The 22,586-nt window shown below is 38.1% G+C and overlaps 3 protein-coding genes across 5 annotated transcripts in view; 2 read left to right on the forward strand and 1 right to left on the reverse strand.

Annotated features, from left to right (window-relative positions):
* The window catches only part of LOC137392270 (disco-interacting protein 2 homolog C-like), a 57,529-nt gene extending 52,573 nt beyond the window's left edge, over nt 1–4,956 (forward strand). The window contains exons 28-36 of one of the 2 annotated variants that reach the window (XM_068078937.1): nt 143–304; nt 1,981–2,111; nt 2,242–2,410; nt 2,600–2,770; nt 3,077–3,196; nt 3,304–3,553; nt 3,668–3,791; nt 3,930–4,178; nt 4,572–4,956. In XM_068078937.1, the coding sequence (XP_067935038.1) occupies nt 143–304; nt 1,981–2,111; nt 2,242–2,410; nt 2,600–2,770; nt 3,077–3,196; nt 3,304–3,553; nt 3,668–3,791; nt 3,930–4,178; nt 4,572–4,575 (1,380 nt within the window). In that variant the 3' untranslated portion in view covers nt 4,576–4,956. Of the gene's footprint in view, nt 1–142; nt 305–1,980; nt 2,112–2,241; nt 2,411–2,599; nt 2,771–3,076; nt 3,197–3,303; nt 3,554–3,667; nt 3,792–3,929; nt 4,183–4,571 lie in introns of those variants that run through there. The other variant, XM_068078938.1, reaches the window with a different exon arrangement.
* LOC137392271 (maternal embryonic leucine zipper kinase-like) lies at nt 4,947–16,763 on the reverse strand. 2 transcript variants are annotated; one of them, XM_068078939.1, is made up of 13 exons: nt 15,913–16,763; nt 15,584–15,700; nt 15,287–15,499; nt 11,961–12,152; nt 11,382–11,549; nt 11,128–11,214; nt 10,773–10,913; nt 10,525–10,621; nt 7,123–7,278; nt 6,609–6,795; nt 6,136–6,301; nt 5,834–5,937; nt 4,947–5,545 (listed from the first exon to the last, which is right to left on the reverse strand). In XM_068078939.1, exons 1-13 carry the CDS (start codon nt 16,120–16,122, stop codon nt 5,368–5,370), a joined length of 2,016 nt encoding a protein of 671 aa, XP_067935040.1. In that variant the 5' UTR covers nt 16,123–16,763; the 3' UTR covers nt 4,947–5,367. The 2 variants fall into 2 exon arrangements, with proteins under 2 accessions (XP_067935040.1, XP_067935041.1); XM_068078940.1 differs by having other exon boundaries at nt 10,525–10,609; nt 15,913–16,762.
* A 4,930-nt stretch (nt 16,764–21,693) lies between these two features.
* The window catches only part of LOC137390154 (micronuclear linker histone polyprotein-like), a 47,960-nt gene continuing 47,067 nt past the window's right edge, over nt 21,694–22,586 (forward strand). The window contains exon 1 of the mRNA XM_068076432.1: nt 21,694–21,702. Within this exon, the coding sequence (XP_067932533.1) occupies nt 21,694–21,702 (9 nt within the window). The remainder of the gene's footprint in view (nt 21,703–22,586) is intronic.

The raw sequence follows: 22,586 nt of genomic DNA on the forward strand, positions 1-22,586 counted from the left end.
CGCTTTTAGCCAACATGCTCCCCACTAGATTAACTTCTCATGCACTAATGTCTGCGTTGACCTTTGTTCAGCAAGAGTTAGTATTCTTTAGCTAAAGTTAGAGGGCTGTAAGCTCCCATCCTGACACTATACATACTTGTAGGAGGCCAACTCGATAGTGGAGTCTAAGTCATGGCCAGTCCTGCTAGACACCACAGATATCTCCAAGAAGAAGTCGCTAGCTATCTACATGCCACCTAGTTCAGAGATGCTTTGCTACCTTGACTTCAGTGTCTCCACTACAGGCATGCTTGCCGGTATTAAGGTATTTCCTAAACTCTCTCTCATTTGTCTATCTGTTTGAGTCATTGTAGCATGTGGCACTGAACACCCAGTGCTAATCAATCTGCTGCAGAAAGTCTTAGGTTTAATATAGTAAATACCCAAACTTAGTTGTGAATGCTCTAGAAGTGTACCATCTAATTAATAACCTAACTTAGTTGTGAATGCTCTAGAAGTGTACCATCTAATTAGTAACCTAACTTAGTTGTGAATGCGCTAGAAGTGTACCATCTAATTAGTAACCTAACTTAGTTGTGAATGCTGTAGAAGTGTACCATCTAATTGGTAACCTAACTTAGTTGTGAATGCTCTAGAAGTGTACCATCTAATTAGTAACCTAACTCAGTTGTGAATGCTCTAGAAGTGTACCATCTAATTAGTAACCTAACTCAGTTGTGAATGCTCTAGAAGGGTACCATCTAATTAGTAACCTAACTTAGTTGTGAATGCTCTAGAAGTGTACCATCTAATTGGTAACCTAACTTAGTTGTGAATGCTGTAGAAGTGTACCATCTAATTAGTAACCTCACTTAGTTGTGAATGCTGTAGAAGTGTACCATCTAATTGGTAACCTAACTTAGTTGTGAATGCTCTAGAAGTGTACCATCTAATTAGTAACTTAACTTAGTTGTGAATGCTCTAGAAGTGTACCATCTAATTAGTAACCTAACTTAGTTGTGAATGCTCTAGAAGTGTACCATCTAATTGGTAACCTAACTTAGTTGTGAATGCTCTAGAACAGTGGTTCCCAACTACCTTGCAGCCATGGACCCCGTGAGCTCCTTATCTAAAAGTCACGGACCCCTTTATGAACATCATAATATGGTGTTTATAACAATGCATTGTAAATTGAAATGTTTTATTTTTCATGGATCTTAATATATCGCTGAAATTGAAGAGGGAGAGAGAGAATTACGTGTTTGCTGGTTACAGGTTTTGTTGTTTTGTACTACTAACCGGAAATCAGGTAATATCCAGCGATTGATGCACATAGGTGATAAAAGTCTGGACCCAAAAACCTTACAAGATAACGCGACCAGCCCGCCGGAATTGCATTAGCCCCAAAACCCAGGCTAGCACAATCCCAACAGAGCTCGATCGTTAAAGCCCGCCCATATGATAGTCATCGCCTATCCTTTTAGGGTTTATATCATTGATCCAACCACTATAAGACAGAAATAGCTGTAAATAACTAGCTAGAAAAACCAATACTGGCACCAGCCTGTGGACCCCCTCAAAACCTCCTGTGGACCCCTAGGGGTCCATGGACCACCAGTTGGGAACCACTGCTCTAGAAGTATACCATCTAATTGGTAACCTCACTTAGTTGTGAATGCTCTAGAAGTGTACCATCTAATTAGTAACCTTACTTAGTTGTGAATGCTGTAGAAGTGTACCATCTAATTAGTAACATAACTTAGTTGTGAATGCTCTAGAAGTGTACCATCTAATTGGTAACCTAACTTAGTTGTGAATGCTGTAGAAGTGTACCATCTAATTAGTAATCTAACTTAGTTGTGAATGCTGTAGAAGTGTACCATCTAATTAGTAACCTAACTTAGTTGTGAATGCTGTAGAAGTGTACCATCTAATTAGTAACCTAACTTAGTTGTGAATGCTCTAGAAGTGTACCATCTAATTGGTAACCTACTGTTGCAGATGACACATGCATCAGTACTTGCTCTCTGTCGATCAATCAAACTGCAGTGTGAGTTTTATCCGTCTCGTAATGTGGTCCTTTGCCTTGACCCGTACTCTGGGCTAGCTGCAGTGCTCTGGACGCTTGTTGGGTAAGTTTTTAATGAATTGTTTTCTGTATCAACTTATGTTTCAGTTATGTTTGTTTAATAGTTTTGCTTCTGCTACTGCAGGTGAATTTATCTCACCATCATAAATAACTACATTAATTGCTTTTCACAGGGTCTACTCTGGGCACAACTCTATTCTGGTTGCTCCCTCAGAGCTTGAGAGGGACCCGACAGCCTGGCTGACTGCAGTCAGTCAATACAAAGTGAGAGACACCTTCTGCTCATATGGAGTGATGGAGATGTGCACAAGAGGCCTTGGCACAACTACAGCAACCCTCAAGGTAGCAAACTTTCTTGCCATAAGCGCTTCTGCAAAATGACCTTTTTAGATCAAGGTTGCTAAATAAAAATTTTTCCATATTATATGGCCGAGCGCATTGGCTATTATTTTAAGTGATTATGCAAGCAGATGCGTCTTCATCCTTTTTCGTAAGATCTCACTAATGTCTTTAGTCATCACTCTTTTGTAGCAACGGGGAGTGAACTTGTCCAGTGTCCGTACGTGCATAGTTGTAGCGGAGGAGAGGCCGAGGATACAACTCATGTCCTCTTTCACAAAAGTCTTTTCTACTCTTGGTTTATCTCCTCGTGCTGTCAGTACAACGTTTGGTTGTCGAGTCAACACGGCCATGTGCTTACAGGTGCTCCTTTTATTTGTTTTTGGAGTCTCATTGTCAAGGTCATATTGTGATTTTAGTAAAATCACAATATGTAAAATCATTTTACATATTGTGATTTTAGATATTGTATATGTACCTGGTGTATTGTACATATATTGTATTTTACCTGGTGTATATGTAAAATCATTTTACATATACATCAAGTCTGAATATTGTATCACTGTTTGACACTTTGTGTGGTTACTGAGTGGTGCAGTAAATAATAACATTTGACTATAAAATCTCCTACTTGCACATGTAATAACATGTCACTGACACCTTTCTTAGGGCCCCTCTTGCCCTGACCCTTCCGAGGTATATGTTGATACAAAGTCTCTCCGCTATGACAGAGTCTCTATCCTAGAAAAGGGCAGTCCTAACAGCCTCTGTTTGAAGGAGTCTGGCAAGGTAAAATTTAAATCCAATCATATATCGATTCTCAGATCCAGCAGTCGAACCCATTGTTGCCAAGTTGAAGCATCAAAATTTGTGGCACGTCTTATGCTTCTATGCAGTTGCTGCCTGGTGTCAAGGTAGTCATAGCTAACCCTGACACTAAGGGACAATGCGCTGACTCCAGCCTTGGTGAAATATGGGTTTCGTGTCCGCATGATGCCAATGGCTATTTCGCTATCTATGGAGATGAATGTCCTACACTAGACCACTTTGACTCACATCTAGCAACCGGAGACACACTAACGTCGTATGCCCGCACTGGATATCTCGGTTTCATAATGAGAACAGAAAAGACTCAGGCGGATGGAGGTATAACTTAGCAATAAATAACATACATTCATGACAGCATAACTCAGTAGGCTCTTGTTTCTCTGTTGACAGTGCAAATAGACTGAAAGTAAGACACATGCATACTTGTTGCAGAGAGACATGATGCCATATTCATTGTCGGTGCATTAGATGAGGCGATTGTTTTGAGAGGAGTGCGGTATCATCCTATAGATATTGAGAACTCCGTCATGAGAAGTCACCGGAAAATTTCTGAGTGGTATGTCTATCCCCTTTGTACCAAACTAGAAAATGGAATAGAATATTGCTATCATTCCTTATATAAATGCCGAGCTAATTTTTCTCATGCTTTTCAAAAATTTTCTTGTCATTTTTAAAACCTGTTATAATTCTGCAGCGCGGTGTTCACTTGGACCAACTTGCTGGTGGTGGTTGTTGAGCTAGATGGCCATGAGAATGAGGCGCTCGATGTCATACCACTCGTCACCAACGCAATCCTTGAGGAAAGTCACTTGATTGTTGGCGTCGTCGTCATAGTCGACCCAGGAGTCATTCCTATAAATTCGAGAGGGGAGAAACAGCGTATGCACCTGCGAGATGGTTTCATAGGAGATCACCTAGATCCTATCTATGTTGCTTACAACATGTAAGAAACACTGAATGACCTCCCTTCAAATTTTATAGATTTGATATCTCTTGATGGCACAGTACAGTGCTGGTTGTAAGAGCTCTACGACCCCAGTTAAAAAAAGTTTCACATACATTCTTGCACATATGTACTTGTTGGGCTTATTAAAAATAAGATTTCTTCCGTTTCTTTTTTCATAAGCTTGCCGTCAGACTTGAGATTTTTACTGCTATGTGGACAAGCTTTCTGCTTTTTTCGATATCACCATGCTAAGTAGTAAATGGATAATGTTCTACAGATGTATTTATCAATACAAAGCTACACTTTGTTTGCTAGTTGCCACTCTGACATGGCATATACATGTCATTATATCCATGTATGTTGCCTACAGTGTTTCTCTTCTCCTTACAGGTGAGGTCTTCTGAACTCCCAGTCAAATGAACAAACTACTTTTTTGAAGAATTATTGCCATTCATGGCAAACATTTATTTAACTAAAGCTGTAATCATAGCAGTGCAGGAAGTTTTCACAATATTTATAATGGGTATTTTTTGTTTGAACTGACGATATGGCTTCGTTGACACTTGACTTATCATTATTTTTGTATATTTATGTTATGGATTCAATGAAGGAGTTTAGGTGTTTGGTGCACTGAATGTGTGTCATAGGTAAAATTAGTCATATACGTACGTATTCTACGCATATATGAGTTTATATATGCAATGCTTTTGTAAAGATAACTATTTGCTCATGTTTCAATCTATTCTATTGAAAATAAAGTCTTGATCGAGTCTCATTATTTATTAAGTTTTATAGAAAAATAAGTCTGAAATATGCAGGTAGATATCAATGAAGTCATAGCCTGAAATACTTATCTAAAATACCACCAGTTGACCGACTACTCCTAGTTTAAACATTGATCAGTCTTTAACAAAGAGGCATGAGTTGGTCACATCTGCTGCCACTGAAGCAAAGATATGTCAGAAGTTATCAATATATCACTTGTATCAAACTCAAAAACCAGACAAAAGCAGTTTCCGAGCAAATATTACCATAATATTCAGTAAATATTGATGCAGTTATAAAAACAATACAATTTCAGAAATAGTAAACAAATGCATAAGAATAACATCACAGCATGGTGCATCACTTGCTTTGTGTGAAACTGTAGGCAATGTTGTGTGGACTGTTGACACCCACCAAATGACTACAGGCCACAATGTCTCAGAATGTCTTCACAATATTTTTTGTAATGCCACGAATCACCTTTTACCCTCTTCCTTCGTACAACCACTGCACTGCTCTTCGAGTGCTGGCAAATCTCAAGGTCAAAGGCAAGATGCAATTTTCCCCAGTCATCCGACATCACAACACGCAATACCCACCTAGAGGATAGTCATGATTCCATTACAAATAAGAACAGTAATAGAGCATACCCATATGGCTTTATGGCTACTCGGTTTCTAAATACCATATTGTTAAGCTAGCCTATATCACGCGGTTTAGAGTTGAAAAACTGAATTAACAAAACTTAAGAGATGGTGACAAGCCTCCCACTGATCTGTTTATCAAATACTAACACAGAACTCTTTCCTTGCCACTTAGAGCAACCTAATAATTCTTTTGTGCATAGCAGTGCATTGACTGAATTGAATGACATAGGGACAACTTACCCATACTGTTCATATTTTATATGCTTCGCCTCAATAGATTTCTTAATTTGAGTCAGAACCTCATCAGGATTAAACTTGGAAGTGAGAGTGACATTGTGCTGAGCCTGTTGAAACAGCAATAAGTTTTGAATAGCTGAGTACCTCATATTCCCAATCGAAAACGTCAGCCGGGAGCATGTGACATGGATATTTCAACTTTTACTAGGACATCTCTACTCACTCAGCAGCATTGTGAGTAAGAGCAACAAGTGCATGGCTGGTAGAGCAACCCTCTAGGCAAGCGTACCAAAGATAAGCTTTACCTTAATCTTTTTAGGTTCAGCTTTTGATGACTTTCTTGGTGTGAGTAGATTCAACATTTTTTCTATGCTACCTCCCAACTTCTTTGACTTTTTCTTTGAGCTGAACTGAGCCATGGCCGAGTTGTTATGATGTGCTTCGTGAAGTGAGCTTTCCAGAGACATTGCTCTATAAGCCATCAACCAAGTTTGGTATAAAGCATAAGTGATTACGATGTATCCAAGAGTATGGCTAATCCGCCTTCAGGTATCACGAGGAAATAACTCCGATACAGCTAACATGCTTTTGGAACAGCTACTATAAGTTTAACATAATTCAATATTCTTGTTTGGAGCAGACAACTTCTATACATCTTAACAATATGACCTTAGGCAGCTAATAGCAGTACAATCAGGTCTCTTCTATAGACAACTACAGATAACTGATGTGAACCAGCCACCTCATTTGCTTGTCAATATTGAGATGCATTACTCACTTTTCCTTAACTGGTGTGTCCAGGAAATCAGTTGTCTTGATGCTGTCCAAGGCTGAGTCATACGACCTTGATGGAGACAGTGTGCTATTTTGATACTCACTTTGAGATTTTATTGGTGTGAAGTCTTGTGAGTATTCTGGAATAAGCATGTAGTCATGCGAACTGTTCTTTGCAGAATCCACATAATCTGAAACAATTGTAATAAAGAATTATCCATGAACATGGATCAGCATTTGAATCCCTTATAGAATAAGCTTGCATATCAAGGTGATCATAGCTAACCCTGGCACTCAGGAACAATACATAAACAATAGCCATGGTGAAATATGAATTTCGTGTCCCATAGAATGGCAGGTAACACGGAATAGACATAAAATAACTATTGAAGCTGAGCATGTGTCAGGCCATAAGTCTAAGCATGCTCATAAATACATCAATAGTTTAAGCTCATACGCAGAAATGATGATCTGAAATACATGTTAGATGATGATCAACTGACAAGCAAACAACCAACCATCAAAGACTGGAGGAGGTCGCGCATTGTTGAGGAGCTTAGCCATAGGCGTAACAGGAGGATCACTGCTTGTGATTTTGTGTCGATGTTTGCTGTTCTCTTTATTTGCCCTTTGCCTGCAACCTCCTGAGTTTTCTTTATCCTCCTCTGCCCTGGCTGCAAAATGGAGCCCATTTTTGTCAATTATAACCCCGCATGACCATGATTACATTAATAATTAATGCAGTAAGATAATGAAAATCAACTGATTTTTATAAACAAGCTTTTATATACTTAGACTCCTCCAAGAGTCCAGTGCTTTAAGATCATTAATTCTTAGACAGTTGTACACTCAACTACACCCTTATATAGTCAGTATAGACTCAACTACACCCTTATATTGTCAGTATAGACTCAACTACACCCTTATATTGTCAGTATAGACTCAACTACACCCTTATATTGTCAGTATAGACTCAACTTCACCCTTATACTGTCAGTATAGACTCAACTACACCCTTATATTGTCAGTATAGACTCAACTACACCCTTATATTGTCAGTATAGACTAAACTACACCCTTATATTGTCAGTATAGACTCAACTACACCCTTATATAGTCAGTATAAACTCAACTACACCCTTATATTGTCAGTATAGACTCAACTACACCCTTATATTGTCAGTATAGACTCAACTACACTCTTATATTGTCAGTAAAGACTCAACTACACCCTTACATTGTCGGTATAGACTCAACTACGCCCTTATATTGTCAGTATAGACTCAACTACACCCTTATATTGTCAGTATAGATTCAACTACACCCTTATATTGTCAGTATAGACTCAACTACACCCTTATATTGTCAGTATAGACTCAACTACACCCTTATATTGTCAGTATAGACTCAACTACACTCTTATATTGTCAGTAAAGACTCAACTACACCCTTATACTGTCAGTATAGACTCAACTACACCCTTATATTGTCAGTATAGACTCAACTACACCCTTATATTGTCAGTATAGACTCAACTACACCCTTATATTGTCAGTATAGACTCAACTACACTCTTATATTGTCAGTAAAGACTCAACTACACCCTTACATTGTCGGTATAGACTCAACTACGCCCTTATATTGTCAGTATAGACTCAACTACACCCTTATATTGTCAGTATAGATTCAACTACACCCTTATATTGTCAGTATAGACTCAACTACACCCTTATATTGTCAGTATAGACTCAACTACACCCTTATATTGTCAGTATAAACTCAACTACACCCTTACATTGTCAGTATAGACTCAACTTCACCCTTATACTGTCAGTATAGACTCAACTACACCCTTATATTGTCAGTATAGACTCAACTACACCCTTATATTGTCAGTATAGACTAAACTACACCCTTATATTGTCAGTATAGACTCAACTACACCCTTATATAGTCAGTATAAACTCAACTACACCCTTATATTGTCAGTATAGACTCAACTACACCCTTATATTGTCAGTATAGACTTAACTACACCCTTATATTGTCAGTATAAACTCAACTACACCCTTATATTGTCAGTATAGACTCAACTACACCCTTATATAGTCAGTATAGACTCAACTACACCCTTATATTGTCAGTATAGACTCAACTACACCCTTATATTGTCAGTATAGACTCAACTACACCCTTATATTGTCAGTATAGACTCAACTACACCCTTATATTGTCAGTATAGACTCAACTACACCCTTATATTGTCAGTATAGACTCAACTACACCCTTATATTGTCATTATAGACTCAACTACACCCTTACATTGTCAGTATAGACTTAACTACACCCTTATATTGTCAGCATAGACTCAACTACAGACGGTTTCCAACCTACGAACGCGTTACGTTCCGGACGATTGTTCGTAAGGTGAATTTGTTCGTAAGTTGCTTCAGTGCTATCTTTTGTATTATAATTTACGCTTAAGGCCTATATAAGTATATTGAAGGTTTATATAAGTATGTTTAAGGCTTGTATAATTAACCTGTATTGGTTTATACTGAGAAAAAATATTTAATAAAATGGAAATAATACTTTGGTGGACGCCGGGCCATGACACTGCATTTCTTATTTATTGTATGTCTTGTCCTTTTAATTACATTGTTGTTTTAATCGTTATTCTATCACTTATCGTTGTTGTTTTATTTTTTGTATGTGTTGTCCGTTTATTATATCGGTGTCTCACTCGTTATGCTATTGTTATATCTGATATACCGTCATAACACTATCACTTATCGTCACTTAGATTGTTGTCATACCAACGCGCTAGCAGTCCCATTCATTCACCTTGTTAGCCGGTGTTCTTACCGTTTGCTGTTAGCCGGAACGGTTGATATTATTGTATATAAATGAGTGCGCCCATTTAGTTGAGCAGAGCAGATAGCCGTATGCTCCTCGGCTGGTGAATTCCCTTCGCTAATTAAAAGCTGAATGAAGCTACAGGCACTCTCTTATCTTTATTTATTAGTAGAGATCTTGCCAAGAAAAGGCCGGCAAATCTCTTTACAATACGTATGTAAAGTTCAAACAAATAATTCGAAAGTTAATCGAGTTACGAACAACGTACATGCGTTCGCATGTACCGTTGTTCGTAACTCGAATGTTCGTAAGTAGGGAACCATCTGTACACTCTTATATTGTCAGTATAGACTCAACTAAACCTTTATATTGTCAGTATAGACTCTACTACACCCTTACATTGTCAGTATAAACTCAACTCGACCCTTACATTGTCAGTATAGACTCAACTACACCTTATATTGTCAGTATAGACTCAACTACACCCTTATATTGTCAGTATAAACTCACATATATACTCAGTATAACTACACCCTTTAATTCTCAGTATAGACTCAATCGAAAGCAGACAGTGCTAATAGTCAAACGGGTAAAAGCTTCCGAATACACTTTTGTTGACTTTGTAGTGCGAACAGTGCGCCTCTTCGCAACTTCAATTAGAAGATTGTGAAACAATTTATACATTTTGCTGTGTAATAACCTCACACAGAACTCGTGAATTATTTTAATGATTAGCATATTATGCAAAATTGTTAGTCAATTTTAGCGGACACAAATTTACCATCAATTTTAAAACCTTATTTTCCATCTATAAACACACATATAAATACATACTCGATTCTATGTAAGGGCACACGTTGGTCAACAGATTTTATAAGATTTGCATTATGGATGCATGTATGACTCTTCCCTGCCCAAGCATTACACCGGTTCGCAAAATCTTTCACACAATTCTATTCCTGAGTGACTTTGACAACATGTGGCTATGCTCCTAACAGGCCTAGGAAAGCACCTCTAGACCTGTTTGATAATAACTATAACGGAGTACTTGGTGGTTTACTTACCTCTACCAATCTTTGGTTTGACTGTAACATAGACAGGAGAATTGGCAAAAGCCTCTATCTCTTCATCCACACTCTTACTTCTCTCCTGAAAATATGTCTGCATGGATGACTTATTACGACTCAGGATGTTGTTACCTTTTGGAGACAACAAATCAACACGCATGTCTATTACAGTTATTGCTCAAAATTGATTCTCAAAAGACACTTGATTGGGATAGCATGGAAAGAACAACTTAATCACGAGGTACCCTGTAGGGTGTGAGTGGTTGGGGTTGCTGAAAGAGAGGCCGCGATATCTTCGACTTAGAAGCCACAAGTCTGATTGGTTTCCCTCTGAGTTTTTTCTGGAGCAGTAGAAGATAAGTTGCCGTGTTATAATCGTACGCCCACTACAACAAACATCCATGTTTTTCAGAGACAGCCTTATCATCAGTGAATCTGGCTTGTTATGGTCGATAATATAACAGAATTGATAAACTCATCATTGCAACATGCCATATGTACGAGGTATTCATACTAGCTAGCAGTAATGGCCAATGGTAATGAAAAATCATAACTAATCTTAAAAAAGGTCTAAGGATTAATTAGACTTCCTGAACAAACCTGTGACACCTGCCGCCTCATTTCTTGCTTGCTAAAGCCATGGTGAATTGCCATTGTTGTTATACAATCTTCATCTAGACTAGATTTCTGAAAATATTTAGCAATGTTCTTTGTATCGCCAGCATTACACGCGGGTAGGCTATCCACATATTACCATAAAAGTTGAATAAGCGAGCATGAACATAAGAAAGTGGCTAGAAAGTAAAAGGGTACACTGACAACAAGCAACTCGACACATAGATCCCAGATCTTACATTAAAATTGCTTTTCCAAGTTACTGGTTCCTCATAGTCCTTGACAATCCAGGGGTGAGAGAGGAGCTCCCCTGTTGATATTCTCTTCCCTGGAATTACCTGTAGCATCTCATTCAAGACCTTGAGACTGTCTTTGGAAAGTGTGGAAGGTTTCTCATATTTCCCAATCTGTAAGAATTTCAGTAGTGATCAGTGTATAGAGCAGATCTACAAATTATTCAACATGTACCATGAGATGCCAAGTGACAACACTAGAGTACTCAATACTTACTGACAGCACTAGAGTACTCGATACCTCCTGACAGCACTATACCTCTCAATAACTACTGACAGTACTGGAGTACTCAATACCTACTGATAGTACTAGAGTACTCCATACCTACTGACAGCGCTAAAGTAGTCAATACCTCCTGACAGCACTAGAGTACTCGATACCTACTGACAGCACTATACCACTCAATACCTACTGACAGTACTGGAGTACTCAATACCCACTGACAGTACTGGAGTACTCAATATCTACTGACAGCACTGAATTACTCCATACCAACTGACAGCACTAGAGTACTCAATACCTACTTGTATTTTCTTGTAGACATTGCTAATGTTCTCATCGTCAAATGGAAGATAACCACAAAGAAGGGCGTATAGCATGACACCCATAGACCAGATGTCAGCGGCTGCCCCAAGGTACCGCTCTCCCGCAATTAGCTCAGGAGCCGCATAAGCAGGACTCCCACAACATGTGTGTAAAGGGATGTCCATACCACCCTGTAAATACATGTGTGTAGGGAGATATTCATACCACCCTGTAAGGACTGTGTGTAAGGGGATGTCCATACCCCCCTGTCAGGAAATGTGTATAAAGAGATGTCCATACCAGCCTGTAAGGACATGTGTATAAAGAGATGTCCATACCACCCTGTAAGGACATGTGTATAAAGAAATGTCCATACCACCCTGTAAGGACATGTGTATAAAGAAATGTCCATAACACCCTGTAAGGACATGTGTATAAAGAAATGTTTATACCATCCTGTAAGGACATGTGTATAAAGAGATGTCCATAACACCCTGTAAGGACATGTGTATAAAGAAATGTCCATACCATCCTGTAAGGACATGTGTATAAAGAGATGTCTATAACACCCTGTAAGGACATGTGTATAAAGAGATGTCCATAACACCCTGTAAGGACATGTGTATAAAGAAATGTCCATACCACCCTGTAAGGACATGTGTATAAAGAAATGTCCATACCATCCTGTAAGGACATGTGTATAAAGAGATGTCCATAACACCCTGTAAGGACATGTGTATAAAGAAATGTTTATACCATCCTGTAAGGACATGTGTATAAAGAGATGTCCATAACACCCTGTAAGGACATGTGTATAAAGAAATGTCCATACCATCCTGTAAGGACATGTGTATAAAGAGATGTCCATACCATCCTGTAAGGACATGTGTATAAAGAGATGTCCATAACACCCTGTAAGGACATGTGTATAAAGAAATGTCCATACCACCCTGTAAGGACATGTGTATAAAGAAATGTCCATACCATCCTGTAAGGACATGTGTATAAAGAGATGTCCATAACACCCTGTAAGGACATGTGTATAAAGAGATGTCCATAACACCCTCTCCAGACATGTGTATAAAGAGATGTCCATAACACCCTGTAAGGACATGTGTATAAAGAGATGTCCATAACACCCTGTAAGGACATGTGTATAAAGAGATGTCCATACCACCCTGTAAGGACTGTGTGTAAGGGGATGTCCATACCCCCCTGTCAGGAAATGTGTATAAAGAGATGTCCATACCAGCCTGTAAGGACATGTGTATAAAGAGATGTCCATACCACCCTGTAAGGACTGTGTGTAAGGGGATGTCCATACCCCCCTGTCAGGAAATGTGTATAAAGAGATGTCCATAACACCCTGTAAGGACATGTGTATAAAGAGATGTCCATAACACCCTCTCAAGACATGTGTATAAAGAGATGTCCATACCATCCTGTAAGGACATGTGTATAAAGAGATGTCCATAACACCCTGTAAGGACATGTGTATAAAGAAATGTTTATACCATCCTGTAAGGACATGTGTATAAAGAGATGTCCATAACACCCTGTAAGGACATGTGTATAAAGAAATGTCCATACCATCCTGTAAGGACATGTGTATAAAGAGATGTCCATACCATCCTGTAAGGACATGTGTATAAAGAGATGTCCATAACACCCTGTAAGGACATGTGTATAAAGAAATGTCCATACCACCCTGTAAGGACATGTGTATAAAGAAATGTCCATACCATCCTGTAAGGACATGTGTATAAAGAGATGTCCATAACACCCTGTAAGGACATGTGTATAAAGAGATGTCCATAACACCCTCTCCAGACATGTGTATAAAGAGATGTCCATAACACCCTGTAAGGACATGTGTATAAAGAGATGTCCATAACACCCTCTCCAGACATGTGTATAAAGAGATGTCCATAACACCCTCTCAAGACATGTGTATAAAGAGATGTCCATAACACCCTGTAAGGACATGTGTATAAAGAGATGTCCATAACACCCTCTCCAGACATGTGTATAAAGAGATGTCCATAACACCCTCTCAAGACATGTGTATAAAGAGATGTCCATAACACCCTGTAAGGACATGTGTATAAAGAGATGTCCATACCACCCTGTAAGGACTGTGTGTAAGGGGATGTCCATACCCCCCTGTCAGGAAATGTGTATAAAGAGATGTCCATACCAGCCTGTAAGGACATGTGTATAAAGAGATGTCCATACCACCCTGTAAGGACTGTGTGTAAGGGGATGTCCATACCCCCCTGTCAGGAAATGTGTATAAAGAGATGTCCATAACACCCTGTAAGGACATGTGTATAAAGAAATGTCCATACCACCCTGTAAGGACATGTGTATAAAGAAATGTCCATACCATCCTGTAAGGACATGTGTATAAAGAGATGTCCATAACACCCTGTAAGGACATGTGTATAAAGAAATGTTTATACCATCCTGTAAGGACATGTGTATAAAGAGATGTCCATAACACCCTGTAAGGACATGTGTATAAAGAAATGTCCATACCATCCTGTAAGGACATGTGTATAAAGAGATGTCCATACCATCCTGTAAGGACATGTGTATAAAGAGATGTCCATAACACCCTGTAAGGACATGTGTATAAAGAAATGTCCATACCACCCTGTAAGGACATGTGTATAAAGAAATGTCCATACCATCCTGTAAGGACATGTGTATAAAGAGATGTCCATAACACCCTGTAAGGACATGTGTATAAAGAGATGTCCATAACACCCTCTCCAGACATGTGTATAAAGAGATGTCCATAACACCCTGTAAGGACATGTGTATAAAGAGATGTCCATAACACCCTGTAAGGACATGTGTATAAAGAGATGTCCATACCACCCTGTAAGGACTGTGTGTAAGGGGATGTCCATACCCCCCTGTCAGGAAATGTGTATAAAGAGATGTCCATACCAGCCTGTAAGGACATGTGTATAAAGAGATGTCCATACCACCCTGTAAGGACTGTGTGTAAGGGGATGTCCATACCCCCCTGTAAGGACTGTGTGTAAGGGGATGTCCATACCCCCCTGTCAGGACATGTGTATAAAGAGATGTCCATAACACCCTCTCAAGACATGTGTATAAAGAGATGTCCATAACACCCTGTAAGGACATGTGTATAAAGAGATGTCCATACCACCCTGTAAGGACACCTAAAAGATCTGCTTGCAGATGCAAGTATCCTTTAGATTTAAAAAGAGTAAGAGAAAAGTATGTAGTAAGCATACAAGAACAGAGTAAAGAATGGAATACTTCAATAAAAGCACAACATAAAATGCACCTTGGGTTTTGCGCAGAGACCAAAGTCGATGAGCTTTATGTTCTGATCGTCATCTAACAGCAGGTTCTCAGGCTTGAGGTCGCGATGAGCATAGCCATTCTCATGTATGAATGCGACAGCAGACACTATCTGCCTGAACAAATGTCTAGCCTCTGGCTCGTACAGCCGATCTTTGGAGACAATGTAGTCAAACAACTCACCATTCGGGCAGTACTACAAAAGAGTGTGCAAACAACTCTTACGGAATTAGAGAGCAACTTAATTCCCTCGCACACGAGAGAGTTGAGAGAAACTCACCTCCAAAACAAGGAAGAACTTATCGGCAGTCTCTATAACCTCATATAGTTTGCAGATATGTTGATGACACAACTCCTTCATAGCATTAATTTCTGTGGTTACTCGCGGCAGATCATCCTGAAGTCAAGCCAAGGAAAGAAAATTAATAGTCATAACTGTATGTAGCAATGCTAATACCAACAACTGCTATAAAGCAAATGATTGTCTTGTAGAGCACATCTACGAATGTACAGAACTATAAGTTTTTCTCCAGACGCCTACTCAATGTACAACTACAGTAACATTGTACTGCCACAGTCGAAATCACGAGAAAAAGTGTGAAAGTTTGCCTTGAGTCCTTTTTTGTCCATAATCTTGATAGCGCATTTCTCTCCCGTCACCGAATGATATGCTAGCTTCACCTTGGCAAACCCTCCTGTTCCAATAGTTTCTCGCAGGTGATACTTTCCATGTAGCACCTCATAAGAATTGGATGAAGGTTGGAGAGATATGGACTGGTGGTGTTCAGTAGACGGCATTGCTAAGAATAGAGACTTCATGACAGAAGGAAATCTTAGTGATATATCAAATATATTTAAAACCAAGAATTAGGTGTATTAGATCTTGAATATCAGCATAACCCAATCAAGTGACTAAACCTTATAGCATATGTAGGAATGATGATGTCGCATTGCAAGTTTAGCTATACCTTATCAACCTTACCAACGTCTCGATTATTTTTTATTCAGATTACGCAGATATTAATAATTATTTAGCAAAATGTTTTATCGACGTTGGCGGGTAAGTGATGAAAATCATTAAAGAATAGAGAAAGCATAATATTATTATGCTTCATTATTTATCTTGAGGTGTTGACTGATGTTCTGAAAAAGAATCAAGGAGATTGACCAACCAGAAGCTGAGATATAGCCAGCCAAACACAAGTCTACCAAAAGACATAAGTGTTTTGGTAATCCTCATATTAGCATCAATATATGACGTATGAAATCGACTTGTGTGCCATTGGTCAATTAAGCCAACTAATGCGCACTCTTATAATAATCACGGCGTTTTAATTGGTTTAATCCCTGGATGTATAGAACAATCAAATTGGGCCTAACAATCATTGCTCTGAGAATTCCGAACCAGTCCCTCTGACGTGTAGATTAGTTTTAGCATGAAACAATTACGCGCATCTATTATTTCACAATATTTCGCTATCTCGCTAGTTCAGCTCAGTTTTGTTGTTCTCCCACTTATCTTCCCTATTCAGACTCATCTTTAGCGCTGTTCAGATTTTTTTTATCTATAGCTAATAAAATGGAATCAATTAAATCAATCATCAATCTCGGTTATCATTTGGAATTTTCTACAAATTATATTAGTTACATCATTTATTCTATACACACTTATATTATTATTTTGTATAATATGCATTATGATTATTACGTTAATCATAAAAAATAATCATAGATAAGATAATAGATAAATAGAAGAATCAAATCAAAAGTTATCGTTTTCTTTTTTTACAGCAAGAGCAGCACGGTCAAGTTATTCTCTTTAAAATTATGGCTGTAGTGAACTTACAGTTTGTTAATAGTGACGATAATCATGCAAATCAACTGAATGCTGCAGTAGGTACACAGTAGAAAGATGATGAATGAATTAAAATTCACATTCCCATTTCTTATTCTAAACAAACTGCAAATCACGGATATCGTATAATATAGACTATACACACGCCGTTCGTTGAACAGAGGATCTTCGGAGCATATCCGTGAAGATCGAGTTAAAATTTGAGGCACAATAGTCAAAATCTGCTCTTATGTTTTGAAAAATCATGGCAAGGGGTTGTGGGCAACTGCCTTTACCACACAAGGTTTGCTTGGTTTTCCTGAGAAACCAGAGCTAGTTTTTAAATTTGTTACTACTGCGAGAAGCGTTTTACATCTCGTAGCCTAAAACAATCAGTATAGGTAATGGCGGTAAGGGTGCGCAACTCCGGCACATGTCCAATAAGTCGATTTCATACGTCACAATTCTCGGGATTTTTGTAGGTTTTTTCCTCTGATTCGTTATTAAGTAAACCTGTGTTTGGCTGGCTATATTTCAGCTTCTGGTGGGTCAATCTCATTGATTCTTTTTTTTAGAACATCAGTCAACACCTCAAGATAACTAATAAAGCATAATAATATTATGCTTTCTCTATTCTTTAAAGCGCAAACAGCGTAACTCAATTATTTAATAAAGTAATAATTTTATGTAGCATGTATAAGCACAAATGTGTGAAACAACTGAGGACAACAAAGGGTAAATCTATGTATTAGCAAAGTTAAAATAAAACAAGTAGTAGAAAACCATTCTGTGAATGATGTGAAAAACTGATTGTACCGAAGTTGGACGTCTGATGGTATTTCGTAGACATCAAAGTTGGCAATGCACTAGCCAAATCCTACATGAAATACATTACACCAATCAGCAAAGAAAAAGTTAAGACAATCATTCAGCTTTAGTTACTTCCCATGCAAGCAATGCATTTGGACACTTACGGACACCATCACAGAAGCAGGCACCTTTCGCTACTTGCCATACAATATATACGCCAAGTACCGCACACGCCACGTACCACATTCGCCATATACTGCATGCGCCACACACTGCATACATCACGTACTGCAGATGCCATATACTGCATACGCCATATACTGCATGCATGTTACACACAGGATATCTGTCTGGACATATGAACAGCTTGCCATGGCTGAGGAAACAACTAGTGAACATTACATCAGACAAGATGCTTCCATTATCATGTTACATATTCAAACTCGCTACACTCTGTTTTTAGCAAAATTTAATAAACTGCTGCACAGAATAAAAAATGAAATGCAAGCAGAACAAAACCGAAAGCTTGCAAAAGACATAAAACAATGTTTAATTAGCCTTTATCAACCAAAAGAAGTTGACACATTGGCTACTATGAGTTTGCAAGTGGATTGAATATACTGAAAGGTTATTGAGTTACAAATACTTGATAAGTTCAACCTAATGAATATTAATGGTGTCAATGCATAATAAAACTTAGCTGGGTGTCAGAGGGAGCTTTTTATAGGACAGAATCGGAAAACTGTTTTGGCCAATGTTTCGTTTTTATTCCTAACACAGACTTCTACATCTCATTGTTTCATGATAATAATTCTACAAAATATTTAGAAAAGTGTGTCAAACTTGCTGAACAGTTGCTCCACAGGCAAAGAACAAGACTTCAAATAAAATTTCCAAAGTTTTGTAACAGTCAAAAATCATGTTAATCAATCACAAACCACCTTGTTATTCGATGTACAATTGAATAATATACCTTTGCCAGCAACAGTCTAATGTTCAAAAACTATTCATTTACGAATAATGGTAGGCGTACAACTTGACTTTCAATACTATTTTTAACATAACAAATAATAAGATGGGTCAATTACAAAACAAGAGAGTACCAGTCCCAACAGTAATTTATACTTAAATCATTGCCAAAAAACTATTTACGGGGTGTAGCATCAGTTAATGAATTATCAATGATAAATGGAGCATTGTTATATTGACATTTCACTAAAACTCGATACCGACAGGGAATGGAGTCAGACCCCCGGATATACATGCATTATGCCGTTGCTTAGAGATATCAAGACACCAACTAAGAATGGAGTAAGACCAGAAAATATACATATAATACGCGCAATGGGACGTACAGATAGCGAGCCACACCAGCAACAAGACCTCAGAAGGCATTCAAAGTCCAATAATCAGAAAGCAGCAACAAGCTACTTGGAACTCCAAACCGAGAAGAATCAACCACAGAAGATGAGCTAATCACATATCAGAGAAACCACCAAGAGAAGTTTAAATGCATTTCCCTGCCAGCTAACACCGAAAATTGACAAAATCCCTTGAATATACCATCTCATTAATCTGGTGAATTTCCGATGACGTATTCAAAGACAGTGCTCCCTCAATGATCAACCTCAATAACATAAAGACACAGCCCTGAGCACTTATATGTCTACCCTCATGCTAATCAAGTGCCTATAAAAGAGAAAAATTATAGTAGTTCATCTTTTGACATTGAAGCCTTGAAGACTACAAGACTGAGCCTAAGAGCAGATACGGCCGTTGGCGTAAGATATATTTTATATCACTTAGTTTTTCCTACATCGTAAACTTTTACTCAAACTCAACTATTACGGTATAAATGAAAATCTTATTTTTTGGATAGAGGATTTTTTATCGAACCGAAGGCAATTTGTTTCCGTGGAAGATGCCAACTCTCCATTTTGTCCAATTAACTCAGGAGTGCCCCAAGGGTCAGTTATGGGACCCCTTCTTTTTTTATTGTACGTTAATGACTTGCCAGACCTTATGGTGTCAGAATGCCGACTGTTTGCTGACAATACTATTTTATTTAATTCCCGCGTCAACAAAGCGGTATTGCAACAAGACCTTAGGGTACTCCAAAAGTATTCTAATGAGTGGCAATTGACTTTTAATGTTTCTAAATGAGCTGTTCTTTCAGTTGGAGAGTCGAATTCAAAAGCAAGTTATTTTTTATGTGACCAACGTTTAGACAATGTTGATTCACATCCATATCTTGGCATTGAGTTGCAAAATAGCCTGAAATGGGAAATTCACTATGTAAAAATAATAAGCAAAGCTAATAGAACATTATGCTAAGGAGAGTTTTAAAGCATGCTGACACAAAAACTCGGCAGATTGCTTACTTTTCTTTGGTGAGGCCACTTTTAGAGTACGGTTGCACGGTATGGGACCCGTTTATGAAAAAAGATATCAAAAGATTTGAGAAAATACAGAACACCGCTTTAAGGTTCATTTTTAAACTAAAGGGGCAAGTCAGTTTTACAGAAATAAGAGCAAATACAGGGATCGAGAGTTTAGCTAAACGGCGAAAAGATATTAGGTGTGCATTTTATTTAAAAGCAGTGGAAAGGAACTTTACGGTCCCTGATTTTTAAAATTCTATCAAGCACCACAACACTCGACAGAAAGCAGGTCTGTTTGTGCCAACAATCCGGACAAATGCGTTTTTTAATTCTTTTTGGCCGAGAACAACTCGAGACCTGAGAGGTTTTTAGTAAAGAATTTTTGTAATAAAAGAGTTCCCACGCTTTTCCTTCTTTCTAGAAGGGTGTAGTGGGAAAATTTTAGATTAGATTAGACTACTTCCGGTTAACTTTGCTTTATTTTAGAATTTTTCTACAATTAGATTCTATGTATTAGATTTTGGTTCATGAGAATAAAAATTTCTATTTCTATTACTACATCAACACCTGAGAACTAGCATAGTTAGACGCACTAAAATCTGGGTCAAGTCATATAAATTGAACTCTCAATTTTTGACAACCATAACAAACAAGGCGGCTTGCTTTGAGACATTAATCATAAAAGCATAGTCTGGATAAAGCAAGACATAGTAGTTACTCATCACTGATGTTAGTGCAGTGTTCAAGTGAGTAAATTCCTGAAATACCACTCATAACAGCATATTTCGATCTTAAACATCACACGAGTAGTTGTAGAATCTGCACGGAAAATAAAGAAGGTCCTCTGAGACAAAACCAAGGCAGCTACAAAATTTCACATCACAAAAACAGCTGCTGTTACCTAACCTATTGCGTTCAGTATATTACTAATATTGCAGTTTGTTACTTGTCATGGCGGTAGATGAAGGATGATTGCTTAAGTCTACGCGAATGATGGCATACTTGAGAGACATAATTTGCATGTTAAATCCATAATCATATTTTTAGAAAGCAAAATGCACAAATAATAGTGCACTTCAACAAACAATCAAAGTGCATTGATTTGCAAATTCAGATGGGCAGAAACGATTTACTCTTCAAAAGTGGCGGAAATGGCTGCCCAGCCAATAAAAATTTTGTTAGACTGTTACAGGAGGCCCATGCGAAAAACCATAGAAGTATGAAAACGTTTATAATCGGTTGGACGTCAAGCTAACGATAGTTGAGCATAAAGGTTTTTGTGGAGTTGCTCGTCTATGAATTAATTGAAGCAGGGTCACACGTATACGACCCTGATAGAAGGTTATAACCGCGGGGCTACGCAAGATGGAAGACGTAAGAAACTTATTCAGACATTAGCCAAACAATAATGGTTTCTATAACTCGTAACGAGGAGATGCAGTACGAGGTTTTGGCTGTCGCGGAAGGGATGATACGTTTTTTAAATATTTAGAAATAGTTTAGTTTTGATTTTCATATTATTAGCTGTCTGAATAATTTGCGAAACTAGAGTTCTGGACATGCTTCTATAACAGCACATTTTTGTTTTTAACTAGTACGCTGTTCTAACATTGACACTCAGTAAATAAGTGCGCTGACATAATGCTAACAATAATAAAAAATTTGAATTTAGATGTGTTACTGTAAATATTGCTTTAAAGCCCTTACATTAATAGCTTTGTTTTGTTAGCATAAGGTTTTTGTTAGCCTTGTTTTGTTAGCATTAGGGAAAAAATTGTGTTAAATGTTTTTTTGAAGCACGAAGTTTTTTTTGTATACTACCATAATATAAACACACTCTTTAACGTCTTATGCAATATATGTTGATAACAAATTATTCTATTTACGAAAAATCCAATAATAAGGTGACCATTCCTTCTATTCTTTAGGTATTGTTTGAGCATTCCAAGCATGCTTTATCATATTTTACAAACAGTCAGTTAACTTTTTGCTACTGCGCTTTTGTGTTAAACCACTAGCCAACATAAACTTCATGTCAGATAGTTCCTACAAGCATGGAACAGCGGGCCTCTCTGTGTGAACAGTTCATGTCTTAGCGAATTATGAATGGTTAGGCCACAGTCAATAGGGCGACAGACACTTAGGTGACACTTTGGGTTCGCAAGGCGACCACTTCAGACGAAAGGGCGACACAGCAGACAAACAGACGACAATTCTGGACTTTGAGGCGACAATTCTGAGGGCAGCATTGATTCAAA

The sequence above is a fragment of the Watersipora subatra genome, chromosome 3, assembly GCF_963576615.1.
Source record: "Watersipora subatra chromosome 3, tzWatSuba1.1, whole genome shotgun sequence".
Taxonomy (NCBI): domain Eukaryota; kingdom Metazoa; phylum Bryozoa; class Gymnolaemata; order Cheilostomatida; family Watersiporidae; genus Watersipora; species Watersipora subatra.

What these genes read in the sequence shown, in the direction of transcription:
- LOC137392271 (XM_068078939.1), bottom strand. Translation starts at nt 16,122, where the DNA reads ATGAAGTCTCTATTCTTAGCAATGCCGTCTACTGAACACCACCAGTCC. An exon ending in ATGTCTACAAGAAAATACAA is followed by an intron (nt 11,550 to 11,960) that starts GTAGGTATTGAG and finishes AAATTCTTACAG; the next exon opens with ATTGGGAAATATGAGAAACC. An exon ending in ATAAAATATGAACAGTATGG is followed by an intron (nt 5,546 to 5,833) that starts GTAAGTTGTCCC and finishes ACTATCCTCTAG; the next exon opens with GTGGGTATTGCGTGTTGTGA.